A 24209-nucleotide genomic window follows, 5' to 3' on the forward strand; every position below is an offset into this window, starting at 1 on the left:
CTACCACAGAGCAGGTAGCTGCTTGCTTCTACGTTCCGGTAGGACCGAAACCACTGTACTTGTCAGAGCACGTAACACAACAAGCTCAGAGAGCACCGTTTGACTCTCACTCACTCACACCTTCAAAAGCATTTATTATATGAAACGACATCTTAGAAAAACACACACCATGACATTAGAATATAGACAAGAATAAGTGATTGACTGTTACATAACGATAATGTTCTGGATAGCCAGCCACACCAGAAAGCATGATAGGAGAGAGGCAGTGATTAGCAACGGTGATAGTACATCACTGGCTTGAGGCCTCCCAATGTCTTTAAGATGGAGTGGCTGAGAGAGAGACAGAGTGTCATCATGCACCCTCAGTCCAAGATGTTTGCGATTGCCCCTTCATGCTTGAAAACCTTTCTAACACTATATTACAATGAATCTATGATCACATATTTACAATGGTCTTAAAATTCACGATTTGATTGTTAATATGAACAGAATGCCTTTATTGCATAGTTGTAAAGAATGTTCTACAGAGTATCTCATTCCCATGCCCGTTCAGTTAGTTACAGGCAGCTGTTGTGCATCCTCCTCACATTGCTGCAAAACAAATCAGGAAAGAGAGTGGATCCTTCTGACATTGCTGCAAATAAATACCCATTCCTAGAACGCTTGGGCAGATTATACACAAGTATGGTAACAAATATATATATATATACTGGAAGAATGGTGGATATACTGTACATTTCCAATAGAGGATGAACCAGCTCAACGAGCCAGCAACAACACTTCCACTGTCCTCTTCAGTTCAAATGTCTGAGGCATTATGGGGCAGTCAAGAGTACCTCCCTTGGCATGCCATCCCACTGGGAGAGAAGGAGGGCTGTTTGCCCCATCCATCCTCTCCTAAGTCCACAAGGGTCGTATTCATTAGTACACACCGCAGCAGTATGCTTCGCAACGGAAAACAAACATTTCTTATTGGTTCAAGTTCAGGTCGCCACTCCCTGATTCAGTCCGTTTTCTTCCGTTTGGTTCCTAATGAATGCGACCCAGTCTTATCAGGCTCATGAGGAAGGCTCTGTGGCACCCTACATAGTGCACTACTTTTGACCATTAGCTTACTAGTAGTGCACTATATAGGGAATAGGGTGCCATTTGGGACCAAACATGGCTCCTTCTTCAGACCACAGACACCCCCTGGGCAGGGCAGGTGAGAGCGGCGGCCACGTCGGGCCTCTCGATGCGGGCCAGCGCCGAGCACAGAAGTCCCAGAGTGGAGCCCTCCTGCTGGGCCCAGTTGGAAAGGAGGGTGTGTACAGGGGCCTCGCCGTGCCCAAACAGGTCCATCTGCTCGGGCTCGTAGCCCAGCGCGGCCCCCAGGGTCCTCCAGGAGCCTCTGCGGCCCCCGCTCCCCTCCTGGAGCAGACGCTCCACCTCCTCCTGTCTGTGGGGGGGCAGGTTGATGTACAGACGGCTGTCCTGCTTACTGTCCCTCTTACTACCTGGGGGTAGAATACACAACAGACACAGATAGTCACAAGTCCATTCAACAGTTATAATAGATGAGAAAAGACATCTGTAAGTTGTTCTAGATAAGTGTCTGATAAATGCTAAATGTGCTCTACATTGAGAGAGATTAGAACGTGTATTTAATTTGGGCTTCTGTTCTCACTCAAGTAAAGTATAGTGCAGTGAAGTCGATTCTGGTGTAGTCCTGAGATGGCTGTTTGTTGTTACCTTTACTTGGTTGGCTATCCTGCAGGCTGTGTGAGTCCAGGAACACGCCGCTGTCACTGTGGAGTTTCTCTCCTTCAGGACACGTCCCCAGCTCTGCAGCGCGGGCTTTACTCAACGCCTGCTTCTGCTTATACGACGTCCAGCTGACGAGAGGTGGGAGGAAACACTTTTACACTCTTTACTAAACATAACAACAGGATCATTTTTTATCACAACCTAGAACAGAAATACATGACGGCAATCGAAAGGTTTGCAAACAATTCTCCACCCCGTCATGCATTTAACAATTTAACAACTCCCTCCAGCCAATGCAATGCTTCAAGTGTGGAGAATCAGGATGCAGCCAATGAGACGGCAGCGTGTCTCCTGTCAACTCACCACTTGTAGGCGACGTAGAGCAGCAGGCCCAGCACCACAGCAGCCAAAACAGATACGTAGACCAGGATGTGGTTGCTGCTCCCATCATCCTGAGGGGTGAACCCGGGGGCACTGGGGGCCGCTCCTCCTCCAGGGGCAGGGCTGGCCTCCTCTCCATCATTCACCAACCCTAACCCAGGCAGGCGAGGAGCGGCCAGAGGGCCGTCAGACTCAGGGGGACGAGACAGGATGTGGAGCTTCTTATCTGTTGGTTGGAGAGAGATGAGAGACTGTTGATTAGAGAACCACTGAACCATGAAGGAAACACTAAAGATAGAAGGGGCCCACTTTACATATCTGCCCTGTCCTTATCCCTGTCTCAACATATCTTCCCTGTCCTTATCCCTGTCTCAACATATCAGCCCTGTCCTTATCCCTGTCTCAACATATCTGCCCTGTCCTTATCCCTGTCTCAACATATCTGCCCTGTCCTTATCCCTGTCTCAACATATCTGCCCTGTCCTTATCCCTGTCTCAACATATCTGCCCTGTCCTTATCCCTGTCTCAACATCAAATCAAGGGCCTTGACACATCTACCATTGGCACAATGTTTTTTTTGTAATAAGTCAATGACTGTGTATAAAATGTGAGGGCTTTCATACCTACAGATGATGCAAACACACAGTCACACAGACACACAGTCACACAGACACACAGTCACACAGACACACAGTCACACAGACACACAGTCACACAGACACACAGTCACACAGACACACAGTCACAAACAGTGAACATATTTGGTTAGCTACCAGCTCCCCCTGATCCAGTCATCTACCAGCCCCCCCTGACCCAGTCATCTACCAGCTCCCCCGACCCAGTCATCTACCAGCCCCCCCCGACCCAGTCATCTACCAGCTCCCCCGACCCAGTCATCTACCAGCTCCCCCGACCCAGTCAGCTACCAGCTCCCCCTGACCCAGTCATCTACCAGCTCCCCCGACCCAGTCATCTACCAGCTCCCCCTGACCCAGTCATCTACCAGCCCCCCCTTGACCCAGTCATCTACCAGCCCCCCCTGACCCAGTCATCTACCAGCCCCCCCTGACCCAGTCATCTACCAGCTCCCCCGATCCAGTCATCTACCAGCCCCCCCTGACCCAGTCATCTACCAGCTCCCCCTGACCCAGTCATCTACCAGCCCCCCCTGACCCAGTCATCTACCAGCCCCCCCCGACCCAGTCATCTACCAGCTCCCCCGACCCAGTCATCTACCAGCTCCCCCGACCCAGTCATCTACCAGCTCCCCCGACCCAGTCATCTACCAGCTCCCCCGATCCAGTCATCTACCAGCTCCCCCGATCCAGTCATCTACCAGCTCCCCCGACCCAGTCATCTACCAGCTCCCCCGACCCAGTCATCTACCAGCTCCCCTGACCCAGTCATCTACCAGCTCCCCCGACCCAGTCATCTACCAGCTCCCCCGACCCAGTCATCTACCAGCTCCCCCGATCCAGTCAGCTACCAGACCCCCCTGATCCAGTCAGCTACCAGCCCCCCCCGGACCAGTCATCTACCAGCCCCCCCCCCGACCCAGTCAGCTACCAGACCCCCCTGACCCAGTCAGCTACCAGACCCCCCTGACCCAGTCAGCTACCAGCCCCCCCCTGCCCCAGTCAGCTACCAGACCCCCCTGACCCAGTCAGCTACCAGCCCCCCCCTGCCCCAGTCAGCTACCAGCCCCCCCCCCCCCCCCCCTGACCCAGTCAGCTAACAGCCCCCCTAACCCAGTCAGCTACCAGCCCCTGACTCAGTCAACCCCCCCTCCTCTTTACCCCTTTCTACAGCCCCTGACTCAGTCACCCCACCCCCCAAACCCCTCCTTACTCCTTCTACAGCCGGCCTATTTTAGGATCAAACACGACTGGGGACTCCCCTGACCTCTATCTACAGTGTCAGATGGGGTGACCTGTGTGTGTTCAGATGACCAGACTCCTGGGGAGATCCAGGCCACTAGGCCAAGGCTTGGTCATTTGGAGCCAGTGAGGGGTTACCATGTTGGGGTCACCAATGTGCCAAGGCCCTGGGGTCTGGTGTGGGGGTAGTTAGATTGTCAGGCCCTTTTTAAGAGCTGTCGGCTCCGAGCCATTTGACTGCAGCACTTAAGAGTGTTTTCTCTCTGTTGGACTGTGCTCATGTTTCCTCAAGAGTGTTGCTAAGTGTTCAGATTAGGTGTGGGTACAGGTGTTGGCCACATGTCTCCTCTCTCCCCCCCTCTCTCCCCCTCCCTCTCCCTCTCTCTCAAAGGGATTTTTATTGACATGGGAAACATACTTTTGTATATATAGTGTATGTGGACACCCCTTCAAATGAGTGGATTCAGCTATTTCAGCCACACCCGTTGCTGACAACTGTATAAAATCGAGCACACAGCAATGCAATCTCCATAGGCAAAAATTGGCAGTAAAATGGCCTTAGTGAAGAACTCAGTGACTATCAACGTGGCACCGTCATAGGATTCCATCTTTCCAATAAGTCAGTTTGTCAAATGTCTGCCCTGCTAGAGCTGCCCTGCTAGAGCTGCCCTGCTAGAGCTGCCCCGGTCAACTTTAAGTCCATACACACACCATACACACAGAGACGCACCCATGCAGAGGGTGTCAGAGTTGAGCTGGCAGGCTCTGATCTCCACCTCAGTGTCAGAGCACTGAGAGCAGGCCTGGCAGGGCTTGATATCACTCTTCTCCTCTGAGAAGGTTCCTGGGCGACATGGTTGGCACTGGGTGTTCCCCTGGGCTCCACACAGCCTCACCACCCCCTCGCCACGTCCACACACGGTGCAGGCGGCACACAGCCCTGCCACACTCTTCCCATCCCGCCACAGGTAGAAGTGCTGGTCACAGTCACAGTGGGTATCCTGGGTGGCGCTGCAGGAGGTCAGCTCTGGGATGCCAGCCGGGCAGCGGGCACAGGGGAGGCACGGGGAGAGACCGTCTGATGGGGAGAATGTTCCTAGAACATAGAAGGTATAGGTGATTTGAATGTATCTCACAGTATTATCAATATGTACGTACTATAGTTGTATGTCTACTGGGGGAATGGCATAAGCAACAGCATCTAAACCCTGTTGCCTCCATGACTCACCCTCAGGGCAAGGCTGGCACTTGGTGTCCTCCATCCCACACTCTACCTCCACCCCATGGCCTGGAGGACACGGGCTACAGCACTCCCCTGACTGGCTGAACTGCCCACTGACGCAGGCATCTCCCAGGGCAACCTGGAAGGAGAAACACAACAGTTAGCTTAGCATCAATTATCAGATAGATAGATAGATAGTGATTTATTTATCGGTGCTGCAGATGCCAGTGATGAGGGAACTCTTTTATAGATCAAACTGATGAGTGGTAAGTGGTTGACAAGCCAACACCTAGATATGCTCAAGACTAGGATGGAAACTATGGTGACAAGCCAACACCTAGATATGCTCAATACTAGGATGGAAACTATGGTGACAAGCCAACACCTAGATATGCTCAATACTAGGATGGAAACTATGGTGACAAGCCAACACCTAGATATGCTCAATACTAGGATGGAAACTATGGTGACAAGCCAACACCTAGATATGCTCAAGACTAGGATGGAAACTATGGTGACAAGCCAACACCTAGATATGCTCAATACTAGGATGGAAACTATGGTGACAAGCCAACACCTAGATATGCTCAATACTAGGATGGAAACTATGGTAACAAGCCAACACCTAGATATGCTCAAGACTAGGATGGAAACTATGGTGACAAGCCAACACCTAGATATGTTCAATACTAGGATGGAAACTATGGTGACAAGCCAACACCTAGATATGTTCAAGACTTGGATGGAAACTATGGTGACAAGCCAACACCTAGATATGTTCAATACTTGGATGGAAACTATGGTGACAAGCCAACACCTAGATATGTTCAATACTAGGATGGAAACTATGGTAACAAGCCAACACCTATATATGTTCAAGACTAGGATGGAAACTATGGTGACAAGCCAACACCTAGATATGCTCAATACTAGGATGGAAACTATGGTAACAAGCCAACAGATAGATATGTTCAAGACTAGGAGGGAAACTATGGTGACAAGCCAACACCTAGATATGCTCAATACTAGGATGGAAACTATGGTGACAAGCCAACACATAGATATGTTCAAGACTAGGAGGGAAACTATGGTGACAAGCCAACACCTAGATATGTTCAATACTAGGATGGAAACTATGGTGACAAGCTAACACATATATATGTTCAAGACTTGGATGGAAACTATGGTGACACGCCAACACCTAGATATGCTCAATACTAGGATGGAAACTATGGTGACAAGCCAACACATATATATGTTCAAGACTGGGATGGAAACTATGGTGACAAGCCAACACCTAGATATGCTCAAGACTAGGATGGAAACTATGGTGACAAGCCAACACCTAGATATGCTTAATACTAGGATGGAAACTATGGTGACAAGCCAACACCTAGATATGCTCAATACTAGGATGGAAACTATGGTGACAAGCCAACACCTAGATATGCTCAATACTAGGATGGAAACTATGGTGACAAGCCAACACCTAGATATGCTCAAGACTAGGATGGAAACTATGGTGACAAGCCAACACCTAGATATGCTCAATACTAGGATGGAAACTATGGTGACAAGCCAACACCTAGATATGCTCAATACTAGGATGGAAACTATGGTAACAAGCCAACACCTAGATATGCTCAAGACTAGGATGGAAACTATGGTGACAAGCCAACACCTAGATATGTTCAATACTAGGATGGAAACTATGGTGACAAGCCAACACCTAGATATGTTCAAGACTTGGATGGAAACTATGGTGACAAGCCAACACCTAGATATGTTCAATACTTGGATGGAAACTATGGTGACAAGCCAACACCTAGATATGTTCAATACTAGGATGGAAACTATGGTAACAAGCCAACACCTATATATGTTCAAGACTAGGATGGAAACTATGGTGACAAGCCAACACCTAGATATGCTCAATACTAGGATGGAAACTATGGTAACAAGCCAACAGATAGATATGTTCAAGACTAGGAGGGAAACTATGGTGACAAGCCAACACCTAGATATGCTCAATACTAGGATGGAAACTATGGTGACAAGCCAACACATAGATATGTTCAAGACTAGGAGGGAAACTATGGTGACAAGCCAACACCTAGATATGTTCAATACTAGGATGGAAACTATGGTGACAAGCTAACACATATATATGTTCAAGACTTGGATGGAAACTATGGTGACACGCCAACACCTAGATATGCTCAATACTAGGATGGAAACTATGGTGACAAGCCAACACATATATATGTTCAAGACTGGGATGGAAACTATGGTGACAAGCCAACACCTAGATATGCTCAATACTAGGATGGAAACTATGGTAACAAGCCAACACATAGATATGTTCAATACTAGGATGGAAACTATGGTGACAAGCCAACACCTAGATATGCTCAATACTAGGATGGAAACTATGGTAACAAGCTATGTTTGGAGGAGTAAGAGCGCAAGCGTCTCTCTCGGCTGGTCTCAGTCAAGGCCAGTCCAGTTCCACCAACCAAAGACTCAAAAATAAGACCTCAATGTTCGTGTAGAAATCAGGAAATCAATTACACACACACCCCTTTGCCTGCCTCGCCATCGGACGGAAAGAATGGGGAGAAGGTGCGGAGAAGGTGGGCCAATTGAAAATAGTCTTTTTTTATATTTTGATCTGGCTCTGTTTTCAGAGTGCTGAGCGCTTATCTGCCGGGTAATGGAGGGGCCAGACTGAGGCCCAGATGGCACCCTATTCCCTATATGGGGCTCTACATTGGACCAGGGTCTATAGCGCTCGCCGGGCTCTGCTCAAAAGTAGTGCACTCTATAGAGAATAGGGTGCCGTTGGGAAGGCAGCCCCAGTGTGTGTTAAACATAAGGGATACATCAGACATTCCTAAGGGCTTATAGAGCCCAGTGCAGCCTAGCAGGAGGGACTGGCTTTAATCAGACTGGCTTTAATCAGACTGGCTTTAATCAGACTGGCTTTAAATCAGACTGGCTTTAAATCAGACTGGCTTTAAATCAGACTGGCTTTAATCAGACTGGCTTTAAATCAGATTGGCTTTAATCTGACTGGCTTTAATCTGACTGGCTTTAATCAGACTGGCTTTAATCAGACTGGCTTTAAATCAGACTGGCTTTAATCAGACTGGCTTTAATCAGACGGGCTTTAATCAGACTGGCTTTAAATCAGACTGGCTTTAATCTGACTGGCTTTAATCTGACTGGCTTTAATCAGACTGGCTTTAATCAGACTGGCTTTAATCAGACTGGCTTTAAATCAGACTGGCTTTAAATCAGACTGGCTTTAATCTGACTGGCTTTAATCTGACTGGCTTTAATCAGACTGGCTTTAATCAGACTGGCTTTAATCAGACTGGCTTTAATCAGACTGGCTTTTAATCAGACTGGCTTTTAATCAGACTGGCTTTTAATTAGACTGGCTTTTAATCAGACTGGCTTTAATCAGACTGGCTTTAATCAGACTGGCTTTAATCTGACTGGCTTTAATCTGACTGGCTTTAATCTGACTGGCTTTAATCTGACTGGCTTTAATCTGACTGGCTTTAATCAGACTGGCTTTAAATCAGACTGGCTTTAAATCAGACTGGCTTTAAATCAGACTGGCTTTAATCAGACTGGCTTTAATCAGACTGGCTTTAATCAGACTGGCTTTAATCAGACTGGCTTTAATCAGACTGGCTTTAATCAGACTGGCTTTAATCTGACTGGCTTTAATCTGACTGGCTTTAATCAGACTGGCTTTAATCAGACTGGCTTTAATCAGACTGGCTTTAATCAGACTGGCTTTAAATCAGACTGGCTTTAATCAGACTGGCTTTAATCTGACTGGCTTTAATCAGACTGGCTTTAATCAGACTGGCTTTAATCAGACTGGCTTTAATCAGACTGGCTTTAATCAGACTGGCTTTAATCAGACTGGCTTTAATCAGACTGGCTTTTAATCAGACTGGCTTTTAATCAGACTGGCTTTAATCAGACTGGCTTTAATCAGACTGGCTTTAATCAGACTGCCTTTAAATCAGACTGGCTTTAAATCAGACTGGCTTTAATCAGACTGGCTTTTAATCAGACTGGCTTTAATCAGACTGGCTTTAATCAGACTGGCTTTAATCAGACTGGCTTTAATCAGACTGGCTTTTAATCAGACTGGCTTTAATCAGACTGGCTTTAATCTGACTGGCTTTAATCAGACTGCCTTTAAATCAGACTGCCTTTAAATCAGACTGGCTTTAATCAGACTGGCTTTAATCAGACTGGCTTTAGACCCATGGAAAGAATAAAACAAAGGAGAAGGAAAACACTGAGACAGGAAGAAGGAAGGAGTAGAAAGGGCTTCCTCCCTCCCACATTGACACATTCCACATGGGTGTGAATGACATTATAGTCACAATGTGTGTGTGTGTCTCTTGTCCTCAGACACAGTGAGGGGTGGGAGGAAGGGAGGGAGGGTGAGGAGGAGGGGAGACCGTTGTAGCCCCAGGCGGGTGTGTCAGTTAGCCACTGCAGCCCAGCATGTGTCTGTTTTGAGGGGGCCTTTGATGTCCCCCCCCCCCAGCTCTGCAGGTGTGTGTGTGTGTGTGTGTCTCTCCCTCCCGCCCGCCCGCCCCTCACTCTGTCTAAGAACAAGAGATTTACACACACACTCCCCCCCCCCCCCCCATCAAGGCCCTCTAAAGCAGTCTGCATCTGAAACATGCCCATGTTGAGGGCTGATTGACCCACTAGCCATTATCCCTGGAGCCTGAGGGAAGACAGGAACTAACAGATGTCTAACAACTAACCTCCTGCTAACAGCTAAACAACCCTCTGATTTCTCCCCGACTCACTCCCAAATGGCACCCTATTCCCTTTATAGTACACTACTTTTAACCAGGGCCAATAGGGCTCTGGTCAAAAGTAGTGCACTACGTAGGGAATAGGGTGCCATTTGGGAGAAACCGCTGTCTCCGATGTCTGCTCCAAGAAGCAGCTTGTGTCAACATGTGGAGCTTCCAACGAGCCCAACATACACAGGAACCAACGCACACACACACAAACATAAACGGTGTCACACACATGCACGCACACAAACGGGAATGCACACATGAACGCACGCAAACACACACACCATGCCAGTGGTCAGATGATGCGGATGCTACGCTACAGGACTGTTTTGCTAGCACAGACTGGAATATGTTCCACGATTCATCCAATGGCATTGAGGAGTATACCACCTCAGTTACCAGCTTCATTAATAAGTGCATCTGCGACGTCGTCCCCACAATGACCGTACGTATATATCCCAATCAGAAGCCATGGATTACAGGCAACATCCGCACCTAGCTAAAGGCTAAAGCTGCCACTTTCAAGAAGCAGGACACTAATCCGGACGCTTATAAAAACTGCGCTATTCCCTCAGACGAATCATCAAACAGGCAAAGTGTCAATACAGGACAAAGATTGAATACTACACTGGCTCTGGTGCTCGTCGGATGTGGCAGGGCATACAAACTATTACGGACTACAAAGGGAAACCCAGTCACGAGCTGCCCAGTGATGCGAGCCTACCAGATGAGCTAAATGCCTTTTATGCTCGCTTCGAGGCAAGCAACACTTAAGCATGCATGAGAGCACCAGCTGTTCCGGACGACTGTGTGATCACGTTCTCCGTAGTCGATGTGAGCAAGAACTTTAAACAGATCAACATTCACAAGGCCGCGGGACCAGAAAGATTACCAGGATGTGTACTCAGAGCATGTGCGGACCAAATGGCAAATGTCTTCACTGACATTTTCAAGCTCCCCCTGACCGAATGTGTAATACCTACATGTTTCAAACAGACCACCATAGTCCCTGTGCCCATGAAAGCGAAAGGTAACCTGCCTAAATGACTACTGCCCCGTAGCGCTCACGTCGGTAGCCATGAAGTGGTTTGAAAGGCTGGTCATGGCGCACATCAAAATCTTCATCCCAGAAACCCTAGACCCACTCCAATTCGCATACCGCCCCAACAGATCCACAGATGACACAATCTCAATTGCACTCCACACTGCCCTTTCACACCTGGACAAAAACAACATTTATGTGAGAATGCTGTTCATTGACTACAGCTCAGCGTTCAACACCATAGTGCCCACAAAGCTCATCACTAAGCTAAAGACCCTGGGAGTAAACACCTCCCTCTGCAACTGGATCCTGGACTTCCTGACAGGCCGCCTTTAAGGTGGTAAGGGTAGGCAACAACACATCTGCCACGCCGATCCTCAACACGGGGGCCCCTTAGTCGTGCTTGCTTAGTCCCCTCGTGTTAACCCATGACTGTGTCACCAAGAACGACTCCAACACCATCATTAAGTTTGCTGACGACACGACAGTGGTAGGCCTGATCGCAGACAACGATGAGACAGCCTATAGGGAGGTGGTCAGAGACAAAAACCTCTCCCTCAACATGAGCAAGACAAAAGGAGATGATTGTGAACTACAGGAAAAGGAGGGCCGAACATGGCCCCATTCACATTGACAGGCTGTAGTGGAGCGGATCGAGAGTTTCAAGTTCCTTGGTGTCCACATCACCAACAAACTATCATGGTCCAAACACACCAAGACAGTTGTGAAGAGGGCACGACAACACATTTTCCCCCTGACCGGTTGAATCACCGCCTGGTATGGCAACTGCTCGGCATCCGACCGTAAGGCGCTACAAAGGGTAGTGCGTATGACCCAGTACATCACTGGGGCCAAGCTTACTGCCATCCAGTACCTATATGCTAGATGGTGTCAGAGGAAGGCCCAAAAAGTTGTCAAAAACTCCAGTCACACAATTCATAGACTGGTGTCTCTGCTACCGCACAGAAAGCTGTACCGGAGTGCCAAGTCTAGGTCCAAAAGGCTCCTTAATAGCTTCTACCCACAAGCCATAAGACTGCTGAACAATTAATCAAATGGCCACCCGGACTATTACATTGATCCATTTATTTTGTTCACTGCTGCTACTCGCTGTTTATTATCTATGCATAGTCACTTTTACCCCTACCTACATGTACAAATTACCTCGACTAACTTGAACCCCTGCACATTGACTCCCTGTATATAGCCTCGTTATTGTTATTTTATTGTGTTACTTTTAATTTAATAAAACATTTTTACTTTAGTTTATTTAGTAAATATAACACTATTTTTTGAACTGCATTGTTGGTTAAGGGCTTGTAAGTAAGAATTTCACTGTAAGGTCAACATCTGTTGTACTCGGCCAATATGACAAATAACATTTGATTTGATTTGATCATTCCAGTCACAAAACTGCACTGAAACAATTCCACCACCACTAGAAAGAGAACATCTTCGAAGGGAAAGGAGGGTACGTTTCATTCCAAGAACAACAGCACAGCTTTGAAGGGAAGGAGGGCACATTTCATGCCAAGACAAACAGCACAGAGGTCTTATTGCACCACTATTTGAGGAGCCAGACAACATGTGAACCTCAGCACAGATCTGCAGTATCAGGGTGATGGGAGCTCAGTTTCAACAGGTATTCATCTCAGCCATCACATGAGCTTCTACAGTGAGCTGTGGTTGTCTTATCACTGTGATATGTGGTTGTTCTACCTACCTTAGTTGAATGCACTGTCTGTAAATCCCTCTGGATAAGAGTGTCTGCTAAATGACTACTGACTGTAAATCCCTCTGGATAAGAGTGTCTGCTAAATAACTACTGATTGTAAATCCCTCTGGATAAGAGTGTCTGCTAAATAACTACTGATTGTAAATCCCTCTGGATAAGAGTGTCTGCTAAATGACTACTTACTGTAAATCCCTCTGGATAAGAGTGTCTGCTAAATGACAGAAAATGTAAATGTGAGAATGGCCCATCACAGTGAGAAGAGCTTGGCTAATGGCTTGTAGTCTCTTTCAATGGCCGTGTATTTAGCCTGTGTCCCAAATGACACCCTATTCCCTACGTAGTGCACTTGTTTTGATCAGAGTCCTATAGGGTTCCATTTGGAATGCACAGGCCTCCCTAAAACGGGAAGCCTGGGGAAGTTCCATGGCAGAAATCAGCTAAAGAGGGGTCGGAACCCGGAATCAGTGACACCTCACCTCACCTCACATGTCAAACCAATCCAATGCCTTGCTTGGGCGGAGCTCCAAAAGGTGCTCACCAGATTAGTGCCGTAGGAGCAACAGTGAGGTCAACAACATTTCAACAAAACAAGCACCGGTGACAAAACATTTTAGAATGTTTACAGCACGCTGGTTTTCACAGCATTTTAGAATGTTTACAGCGCGTTGGTTTTCACAGCATTTTAGAATGTTTACAACACGCTGGTTTTCACAGCATTTTAGAATGTTTACAACACGCTGGTTTTCACGGCATTTTAGAATGTTTACAGCACGCTGGTTTTCACAGCATTTTAGAATGTTTACAGCGCGCTGGTTTTCACAGCATTTTAGAATGTTTACAGCACGCTGGTTTTCACAGCATTTTAGAATTTTTACAGCACGCTGGTTTTCACAGCATTTTAGAATGTTTACAGCACGCTGGTTTTCACAACATTTTAGAATGTTTACAGCACGCTGGTTTTCACAGCATTTTAGAATGTTTACAGCACACTGGTTTTCACAGCATTTTAGAATGTTTACAGCACGCTGGTTTTCACAGCATTTTAGAATGTTTACATCACGCTGGTTTTCACAGCATTTTAGAATGTTTACAGCACGCTGGTTTTCACAGCATTTTAGAATGTTTACAGCACGCTGGTTTTCACAGCATTTTAGAATGTTTACAGCACGCTGGTTTTCACTGCATTTTAGAATGTTTACAGCACACTGGTTTTCACAGCATTTTAGAATGTTTACAGCACGCTGGTTTTCACTGCATTTTAGAATGTTTACAGCGCGCTGGTTTTCACTGCATTTTAGAATGTTTACAGCACGCTGGTTTTCACTGTATTTTAGAATGTTTACAGCACGCTGGTTTTCACTGCATTTTAGAATGATTACAGCACGCTGGTTTTCACGGCATTTTAGAATGTTTACAGCACGCTGGTTTTCACGGCATTTTAGAATGTTTACAGCACGCTGGTTTTCACTGCATTTTAGAATGTTTACAGCACGCTGGTTTTCACTGCATTTTAGAATGTTTACAGCACACTAGTTTTCACAGCATTTTAGAATGTTTACAGCACGCTGGTTTTCACTGCATTTTAGAATGTTTACAGCGCGCTGGTTTTCACTGCATTTTAGAATGTTTACAGCACGCTGGTTTTCACAGCATTTTAGAATGTTTACAGCGCGCTGGTTTTCACTGCATTTTAGAATGTTTACAGCACGCTAGTTTTCACAGCATTTTAGAATGTTTACAGCACGCTGGTTTTCACTGCATTTTAGAATGTTTACAGCACGCTGGTTTTCACAGCATTTTAGAATGTTTACAGCGCGCTGGTTTTCACTGCATTTTAGAATGTTTACAGCGCGCTGGTTTTCACTGCATTTTAGAATGTTTACAGCACACTGGTTTTCACTGCATTTTAGAATGTTTACAGCACGCTGGTTTTCACAGCATTTTAGAATGTTTACAGCGCGCTGGTTTTCACTGCATTTTAGAATGTTTACAGCACGCTGGTTTTCACTGCATTTTAGAATGTTTACAGCACGCTGGTTTTCACTGCATTTTAGAATGTTTACAGCGCGCTGGTTTTCACTGCATTTTAGAATGTTTACAGCACGCTGGTTTTCACTGCATTTTAGAATGTTTACAGCACGCTGGTTTTCACAGCATTTTAGAATGTTTACAGCACGCTAGTTTTCACAGCATTTCTCTGTTGTTTCGAGATGAGCTAAAGCTGCAGTAAGAGGGGAGAAATGGTCTATAATGCTGGCCATATCAATATTTTTATGTTGTAAGTTTCTGAAGGGATATTTGGCTATAAAAGCTAGCACAAGAGACAAGAAGTAGCTAGCCATAGCTGAGAAAAGTCAGCTAAGCTACCTAGGTATGACTAACTACCTAGCTACTAGCTACAAAAATTTCTCTCACAATTATAAAGCCAACAAAATTTTTATAAAAACAGCATATTATTGACTTAAAATGCTAGCTGTGTTAGCCAAGTTGCTAGCTTAGCGAAAGTCAGTGATACATTGAGCAACCATGTACTGTCTATCTATGGGAACAACTGCAATAATTTTGCAAGCAACATTCCTAAAATGAATTAAATAAATTAACCTAGCCTCCCGGGTGGCGCAGTGGTCTAGGGCACTGCATCGCAGTGCTAACTGCGCCACCAGAGTCTCTGGGTTCGCGCCCAGGCTCTGTCGCAGCCGGCCGCGACCGGGAGGTCCGTGGGGCGACGCACAATTGGCATAGCGTCGTCCGGGTTAGGGAGGGTTTGGCCGGTAGGGATATCCTTGTCTCATCGCGCTCCAGCGACTCCTGTGGCGGGCCGGGCGCAGTGCGTGCTAACCAAGGGGGCCAGGTACACGGTGTTTCCTCCGACACATTGGTGCGGCTGGCTTCCGGGTTGGAGGCGCGCTGTGTTAAGAAGCAGTGCGGCTTGGTTGGGTTGTGCTTCGGAGGACGCATGGCTTTCAACCTTCGTCTCTCCCGAGCCCGTACGGGAGTTGTAGCGATGAGACAAGATAGTAATTACTAGCGATTGGATACCACGAAAATTGGGGAGAAAATGGGATAAAAATTAAAAAAAATAATAATAATAATAATAAAAAAATAAATTAACCTCATAAAATGTTACCTGTAATGCTCACCTCCTGTAGCCTAACAGTCATCTATAATTTTTTTTTAAAAAGGTCATACTGTACCTAAATTACAAGGGTTGGATTTGCACTAAACTATTTTATATTTCAGCACTTAAAAGGCATGTACAAAATCTGGTGTACATTGTCTACTGGTATCATTTTAAACTGGGAACGTACAGCGCCTTCATAAAGTGTTCACACCCCATGACTTTCCCCACATTTTGTTGTTTTACAGCCTGAATTTAAAACGGATTAAATTCAGATTTTGTGTAACTCGCCTAAACAAAATACCCCATAATGTCTTGAGTCAATAAGTATTCAACCCCTTTGTTATGGCACGCCTAAATACGTTCAGTAGTAAACATTTGCTTAACAAGTCACATAATAAGTCGAATGGACTCACTCTGTGTGCAATAATAGTGTTTAACATGATTTTTGAATGACTACCTCATCTCTGTACACCACACACACACAATTACCCTTCACTGAAATATAAATATTTTGTGGCAGCGATGCTGTCTGGTAACGTCTCCAACTGCTGCTTCATCATGCTATAGACCAGAAACTGGCAACAGCACACACACACACACACACACACACACACACACACACAGGAGAGAAAGTCCAGACAGGGTCCACTCCAGCTCTACTTCGCTCTGCAGAGCCAGACCCATTGGCATTTCCTCTTGTGCTGACCAAATATAGAGTTTAATATTCCCCTCCGTGCACCAGTTCAAGGGGTGGAGTGTTTGTGTGTGTGTGTGTGTGTGTGTGTGTGTGTGTGTGTGTGTGTGTGTGTGTGTGTGTGTGTGTGTGTGTGTGTGTGTGTGTGTGTGTGTGTGTGTATAAACATCCACACTGCCCGGGGCTTAATGACCACAGTAATCAGGACTGGGACTAACAGAGCTCCGATTTATGGACCTCAGAGGGAATATGTGACCTGTGTAAAATCTCTCCGTACTCGCCTACTGAACAGGAATAGGCAGTTGAGAAAGTCAACATGAAAAGTGAGCCGATTTGCATATGACATCAGAGTGGAATCTTGTTCCAAAAAAGTGCTGACTTGTTAGAATTTTGATGCACTGTATTAGAATCATTGTGTACTGTTCTGTTATATGCTAGCTTATATAAACTAATTTCAGACTGTTATGTGGTAGCTCAGGACTTGCTTATATACAGAGCCAAGCAGCCTACACAGTCGACACCTCCTTGGCTCAAGGATGAGCCAGCATGAGAAAAGAGAACACACAGACCTGATCTGCCTGATCTGTCAGGGCCACTGGAGAGAGTTGAGGGGCTGCAGGTGCTCTCTCCACTTCAGTAGTAGAGGACTTGATTCCCTGGTGAGAGGAGACCACCATGGAGCCCTATCTGCTTTCAAAAGGGGCTATGAACTCCACGGCTGTCACAGTCACTCCGTCAACACACACACATAAGCAACACACACACACACACACGCAACACACACACACACAAAAGTGTGCGTACACACAGTGGTGCACGTACACTCATAAGCGTGCAGTCACCCACGCGTGAGCACGCATGCACACACACTCCCTAAAGCCGCGCTTGGGCCTTTTTGCAGTGCGATCCCATTTGACATGTTTGACTCCTTGGGCCTTTTTGCAGTGCGATCCCATTTGACATGTTTGACTCCTTGGGCCTTTTTGCAGTGCGATCCCATTTGACATGTTTGACTCCTTGGGCCTTTTTGCAGTGCGATCCCATTTGACATGTTTGACTCCTTGGGCCTTTTTGCAGTGCGATCCCATTTGACATGTTTGACTCCTTGGGCCTTTTTGCAGTGCGATCCCATTTGACATGTTTGACTCCTTGGGCCTTTTTGCAGTGCGATCCCATTTGACATGTTTGACTCCTTGGGCCTTTTTGCAGTGCGATCCCATTTGACATGTCTGACTCCTTGGGCCTTTTTGCAGTGCGATCCCATTTGACATGTTTGACTCCTTGGGCCTTTTTGCAGTGCGATCCCATTTGACATGTTTGACTCCTTGGGCCTTTTTGCAGTGCGATCCCATTTGACATGTTTGACTCCTTGGGCCTTTTTGCAGTGCGATCCCATTTGACATGTCTGACTCCTTGGGCCTTTTTGCAGTGCGATCCCATTTGACATGTTTGACTCCTTGGGCCTTTTTGCAGTGCGATCCCATTTGACATGTTTGACTCCTTGGGCCTTTTTGCAGTGCGATCCCATTTGACATGTTTGACTCCTTGGCTGCAGCAGCCTGGAGTTTCTACGGTGATGAGCACATGACAGGGTGGGGAGCCCCAGGAGGCAGGGCTCTCCCTCTGCACTGACCCTCACACCCTGGGGACAGCAGCATGGTGTCACCACCTCCACCCTGAGGACAGCAGCATGGTGTCACCACCTCCACCCTGGGGACAGCAGCATGGTGTCACCACCTCCACCCTGGGGACAGCAGCATGGTGTCACCACCTCCACCCTGGGGACAGCAGCATGGTGTCACCACCTCCACCCTGGGGACAGCAGCATGGTGTCACCACCTCCACCCTGGGGACAGCAGCATGGTGTCACCACCTCCACCCTGGGGACAGCAGCATGGTGTCACCACCTCCACCCTGGGGACAGCAGCATGGTGTCACCACCTCCACCTTGGGGACAGCAGCATGGTGTCACCACCTCCACCCTGGGGACAGCAGCATGGTGTCACCACCTCCACCCTGGGGACAGCAGCATGGTGTCACCACCTCCACCCTGGGGACAGCAGCATGGTGTCACCACCTCCACCCTGAGGACAGCAGCATGGCGTCACCACCTCCACCCTGGGGACAGCAGCATGGTGTCACCACCTCCACCCTGAGGACAGCAGCATGGTGTCACCACCTCCACCCTGAGGACAGCAGCATGGCGTCACCACCTCCACCCTGGGGACAGCAGCATGGTGTCACCACCTCCACCCTGAGGACAGCAGCATGGTGTCACCACCTCCACCCTGAGGACAGCAGCATGGTGTCACCACCTCCACCCTGGGGACAGCAGCATGGTGTCACCACCTCCACCCTGAGGACAGCAGCATGGTGTCACCACCTCCACCCTGAGGACAGCAGCATGGTGTCACCACCTCCACCCTGGGGACAGCAGCATGGTGTCACCACCTCCACCCTGAGGACAGCAGCATGGTGTCACCACCTCCACCCTGAGGACAGCAGCATGGTGTCACCACCTCCACCCTGGGGACAGCAGCATGGCGTCACCACCTTCACACGGACACCTCCAGCAGACAGAAGAACAGGAGATGTAGATAGAGGTCCTGTAGTGCACTATATAGGGAATAGGGTGTCATTTGGGATGCACATAATTGCCTCCATGACTCATTATCTGGGCAAATCTGGTCAAAACGTGGACCTATCGGCCCCGGTCAAAAATAGTGCACTATATAGGGAATAGGGTGCCACTTGGGAGGCAGTGCACTATATACGCAATAGGGTGCCATTTTGGGACGTACACACTAAGGCAGAGGGATGGGTAGGGAGGGTGGAGCTAGAGCTGCTTGCCTGTCTGATTGGTCCATGATTTTAATATGAACACTGATTACTGTCATCAGCAGTAGCAGGTCATCTTTAAAAAGTCAACGTTTGGAATCTGGAACTTTTTTTCTTTTGTTAACCATGTTTTGTTCCAGTCAGAGAATATGCTGAGGTTTCCATCTCCTCCTAACAGCATGACAAACTACTGGATACCAATAGCCATGCCACTGTAAGCCTGCTTGTCTGTCTGCAATTTATTATTAAAGTTCTCAAAATGCTGACTGACTCTCTCAAAGATGTCGCTGTGGGAAAGCAAAGCGGTGGTCGGGAGTTCAAGTGATAACCAATCAGAAAACTGCTTAGCGTCTAAATGGAAATTACATTTACTGTTCTGCTACAAACAGGGTCGCCCTTCTCTCGCCACAGACTGAGAGAAATGATCATTTCTTTGCTCCGGATATCCAGACCGCAGCAATAGTTTGACTCATGACGCATTTTTACCAGGAATTGCCGCAAGGAAGGACTATGGTACTATCTATGAATTGTAATACAGTTTGGTAATGTAACCTTGGACAATCAAACCACTAACATTAGTGGGCCGGTGGGATTCAACGACAAGTATAATGATCTTTAAAACATTGAGATTTGAAAAAACATTCATGTTAAGCAAAGAAAACTAATTGGAGAAGTTCACCAAAAGAAAATGTGTTTTTTTTAATTTTCAAACAAACCTCTGTGATAGAAACAAAGGTGTGTTTTGGGGAACCCAAACTTTGTTTTCCATTTAAACTGAACGTTTGTTGATATTATCCCCTCATTAAACAGATAAATATCTTTCCCGGGTCACATGAATGCAGAGAGTATCTGATGGAGTTTAATCTCCAGTGCTTTGATCTTGAAGAAAGGGTTAGGCCCTGGGAACATGACCAGACATGAGCTGCTGCCTCTCCTCTACAGGCCCTCAGGTCTGTTGGACTTGAAAGGAGATGGAGTGTCAAATTGTCCTCTTCTCCAGCTGTGGAAAGGATTATTTTGACACTTTGATCTGTACAGATCAAATCTCTCACTTTAACTACCTGCATTAACGTTTAAATGACACATAGTAATAATACAGCCTAAGTCTTATCAATTGGTAAGGAAGATTAAAGAAAAACAGAGTTTATCTCTGAGTAAAAGCAGGAGAGTTGTAGATAATGACAATATGTCACATTCTGTAGCTATACAGAACATTGTAAATGTAGAGTGAGAAGTAGGCTAGATTACAATGTAACACAATCAAGATGCAAGGCATCTAATCATTGCCAGCTTCCAATTGGCTAATTCATCCCCCCCTCCTCTCCCCTGTAACTATTCCCCAGGTCGTTGCTGTAAATGAGAACGTGTTCTCAGTCAACTTACCTGTTAAAATAAGGGTTAAATAAAATAAATGCATGTATTTACAATGTAGCGCGTGCGTAATGCCAACATAGTTTACAATGTAGCGAAAAACATTAACTTTATGCAGATTGGCTAAATACTGAATTCCCCTCATGTAGGACACTAATGTGCGTTACTATACATTGCACTGTCAGCAGAACATAACAGGGAATTGATCTGTTCGTGTATTACTGGACAGTAGCCTGTGAGATATATTAGTGAGGTACAGCCTATATATATCAGGAATAGGAGCGTCATGACACTTACCTTAACGAGCAGAAAAAGTGTGCAGACCCAAAGCGCGTCCATGTCACAGTTCTTCGACGATGGAAAATCCCGTACAATGAGTTGGCTATACCCCTTCAAAAGTATTTGGGACCAAAGAAGGCTTCAATATCCTACTCCGTGAGAAGTAACACAGGTAAATGTCAAAAAAGCGCAGCTAGTTTCCTAAAAACTATTCGCAGCTGTCAAGAAACCACTTTGAAAGTAAAAACTATTCGCAGCTGTCAAGAAACCACTTTGAAAGTAACAAGAACACGGCCAAATGAGAGCATTTAAAAAAAACTGCATCAAAGTATCCTACACATACGGTGGAAGAAAAATTGCCCCAAAACTCAACAGCAAGTCCGAGTGCCGCTTCTCTTCAGTGAAATCAATTGCCATGAAAGAAAACGTCAGGAAAACAGTAAACATCCTCTTCTTTAGGCTACACACAATCTACTTTTACTGTAGACCGTTTCTTTGTTACATTCCCTACAGTTGAGTCACACTTCAATCTTTGTTGGCATGTTCCTCTTGCAGAGTGTGAGTCTGAAGCGCAGCGTTTTGGCCCCTAGATCTTCAAGCGCTTGGTTCACTTTCAACGCCTTCAGCTCTCTACCACTGGAGCCCGGGTCCTCGCTTTGTGATTGGCTGATACGCGACGGCAATAAACACATTGAAGTGATATTCAAATGGAGATGAAACTTGATACACTGTAATAAATAAAAGGAGATACATTCCGGAAGATGCCTTAGGGATCTGTTTAAAGAATGGAAGTTGGGACTTTGATGTAGCCTGGGCTGTATTTTGCGGTCTTAATTTTTAAACCCCCGGTTATTTTTCCAGGGGGGGTAACAGAAATAAATATTTTGTGGCTAATATTCTCCGTCACACTCTTTTTTTAATTAACATTAATAACACAAATAATAGCCTATATTTTTTGTATATATGTAAATAAGCACATGCTTATAAAATGAAATGTTGTATATAAACTATATAGGATAATTAAGATATCAATGTATAATACTGTAACCTAGCAGTTGTAATACCGGTAAGTAGGCTAAACTATACTGTAATAGACTATTGAAGCACAAACACGGATATTTAGCTTAGTCCTAAATAATGTCAGGGCTATTTAATGAATGCACTATTTGTAAGTCGCTTTGGATAACCGCTTCTGCTGATGACAAAATTATACATGTAATAGCCCAGACATTATTTAAACTGTTTTCAAATATTCACGGAAGGCATATGGTATAGCCTCTATATTTTTGGTTTTTGGACAAGCTGCCTCTATACATCACTTATTTCAGGTACTTCTTAATTTTAGTAGTCTAGAAAGTAGTCTCACACAGTAGCCTATTGTTAAGTCCCAAATGGCACCCTATTCCCTATATAGTGCCCTGCTCAAATGTAGTGCACTAGATAGGGAATAGGGTGCCATTGGGACATTACAACAGTAGCCTAGCAGAGTTGTAACATATCAGTGACCTTCTCTGTTGATTGTTCTCTCCTGGCTGTCTCTTCTCTTCTGTCTCTCTCTCTCCAGCAGCCAGACAGTCTTTGAAGTGCCACTGCTATTGTGTCTGAGAGACGTCTCCATTTGTCCCCCCTCTGAAGTCCCAGGACCCCATGTGGTGCCTTCTTAACTATTTACAAGGTGTGTCATTCACTCAATGTTTGTCTTATAAATCCTTTTGAATCATTTAAAAGATCTAACATGAACTTGAAAAGCTGCTACTTTCTGCATGCCTGGGTCACGCCCATAAAATGGATGACCTCTGATTCTAACTAATAGGCCTATTAAATAGCCCAGACATTATTTAGACCAAAGCTAAATATCAGTGATTGTCCTTCAACATGCTACTACAGTAGAGCTTAGCCTACATACTGCTATTACAAGTGCTAGGTTATAATATTATACATTGACATCCTAATTATCCTATATAATTTGTATACAACATATACTTTTATAAGCATGTACCTACACAATATATACAATGTATGTGGACACTCTTTCAAATTAGTGGTTTCGGCTATTTCAGCCACACCTGTTGCTGACAGGTGAATAACATTGAGCACAGGGCCATGTAATCTCCATAAACAAACATTGGCAGTAGAATGGCCTTACTGAAGAGCTTAGTGACTTTCAAATGTGGCACCGTCATAGGATGCCATCTTTCCAATAAGTCAGTTCGTCAAATTTCTGCCCTGTTAGAGCTGCCCCAAGCAACTATAAGTGCTGTTTTTTTTGGGGGGGGGGTTACCTTTATTTAACTAGGCAAGTCAGTTAAGAACAAATTCTTATTTTCAATGACGGCCTAGGAACAGTGGGTTAACTGCCTTGTTCAGGGGCAGAACGACAGATTTATACCTTGTCAGCTCAGGGATTCGATCTTGCAACCTTTCGGTTACAAGTCCACTAGGCTACCTGCCGCCCCAAGTGCTGTTATTGTGAAGTGGAAACGTCTAGGAGCAACAACGGCTCAGCTGCGAAGTGGTAGGCCACACAAGCTAATAGAACGGGATAGCTGAGTGCTGAAGGGCGTAGCGTGTAAAAATCCTCTGTCCTCAGTTGCAACACTCACTACAGAGTTCCAAACTGCCTTTGGAAGCAACATCAGCACAAGAACTGTTCGTCAGGAGCTTCATGAAATGGGTTTCCATGGCCGAGCAGCCGCACACAAGCCTAAGATCACCACGCGCAATGCCAAGCGTCGTCTGGAGTGTTGTAAAGCTCACTGCCATTGGACCCTGGAGCAGTGGAAACGCATTAGCTGGAGTGTTGAATCACGCTTCACCATCTGGCAGTCTGACGGACAAATCTGGGTTTGGCGGATGCCAGGAGAACGCTACCTACCCGAATGCATAGTGCCAACTGTAAAGTTTGGTGGAGGGGGAATAATGGTCTGGGTCAGTTTTTCATGGTTCGGGCCCCTTAGTTCCAGTGAAGGGAAATATTAACTCTACAGCATACAATGACATTCTAGACGATTCTGTGCTTCCAACTTTCTGGCAACAGTTTGGAGAAGGCCCT

General features: G+C 46.2%; 1 protein-coding gene across 1 annotated transcript; it reads right to left on the reverse strand.

The window, feature by feature from the left end:
• Positions 1-117: 117 nt before the first annotated feature.
• nradd (neurotrophin receptor associated death domain) lies at positions 118-21637 on the reverse strand. The gene is made up of 6 exons (XM_038977028.1): positions 21176-21637; positions 5237-5369; positions 4739-5104; positions 2113-2356; positions 1735-1877; positions 118-1499 (listed from the first exon to the last, which is right to left on the reverse strand). The coding sequence occupies exons 1-6, from the start codon at positions 21215-21217 to the stop codon at positions 1177-1179; spliced, it is 1251 nt and encodes a 416-aa protein (XP_038832956.1). The 5' UTR covers positions 21218-21637; the 3' UTR covers positions 118-1176.
• Between the last annotated feature and the right edge of the window lie 2572 nt (positions 21638-24209).

Source organism: Salvelinus namaycush, chromosome 37 (assembly GCF_016432855.1).
Source record: "Salvelinus namaycush isolate Seneca chromosome 37, SaNama_1.0, whole genome shotgun sequence".
In the NCBI taxonomy this organism is placed as follows: domain Eukaryota; kingdom Metazoa; phylum Chordata; class Actinopteri; order Salmoniformes; family Salmonidae; genus Salvelinus; species Salvelinus namaycush.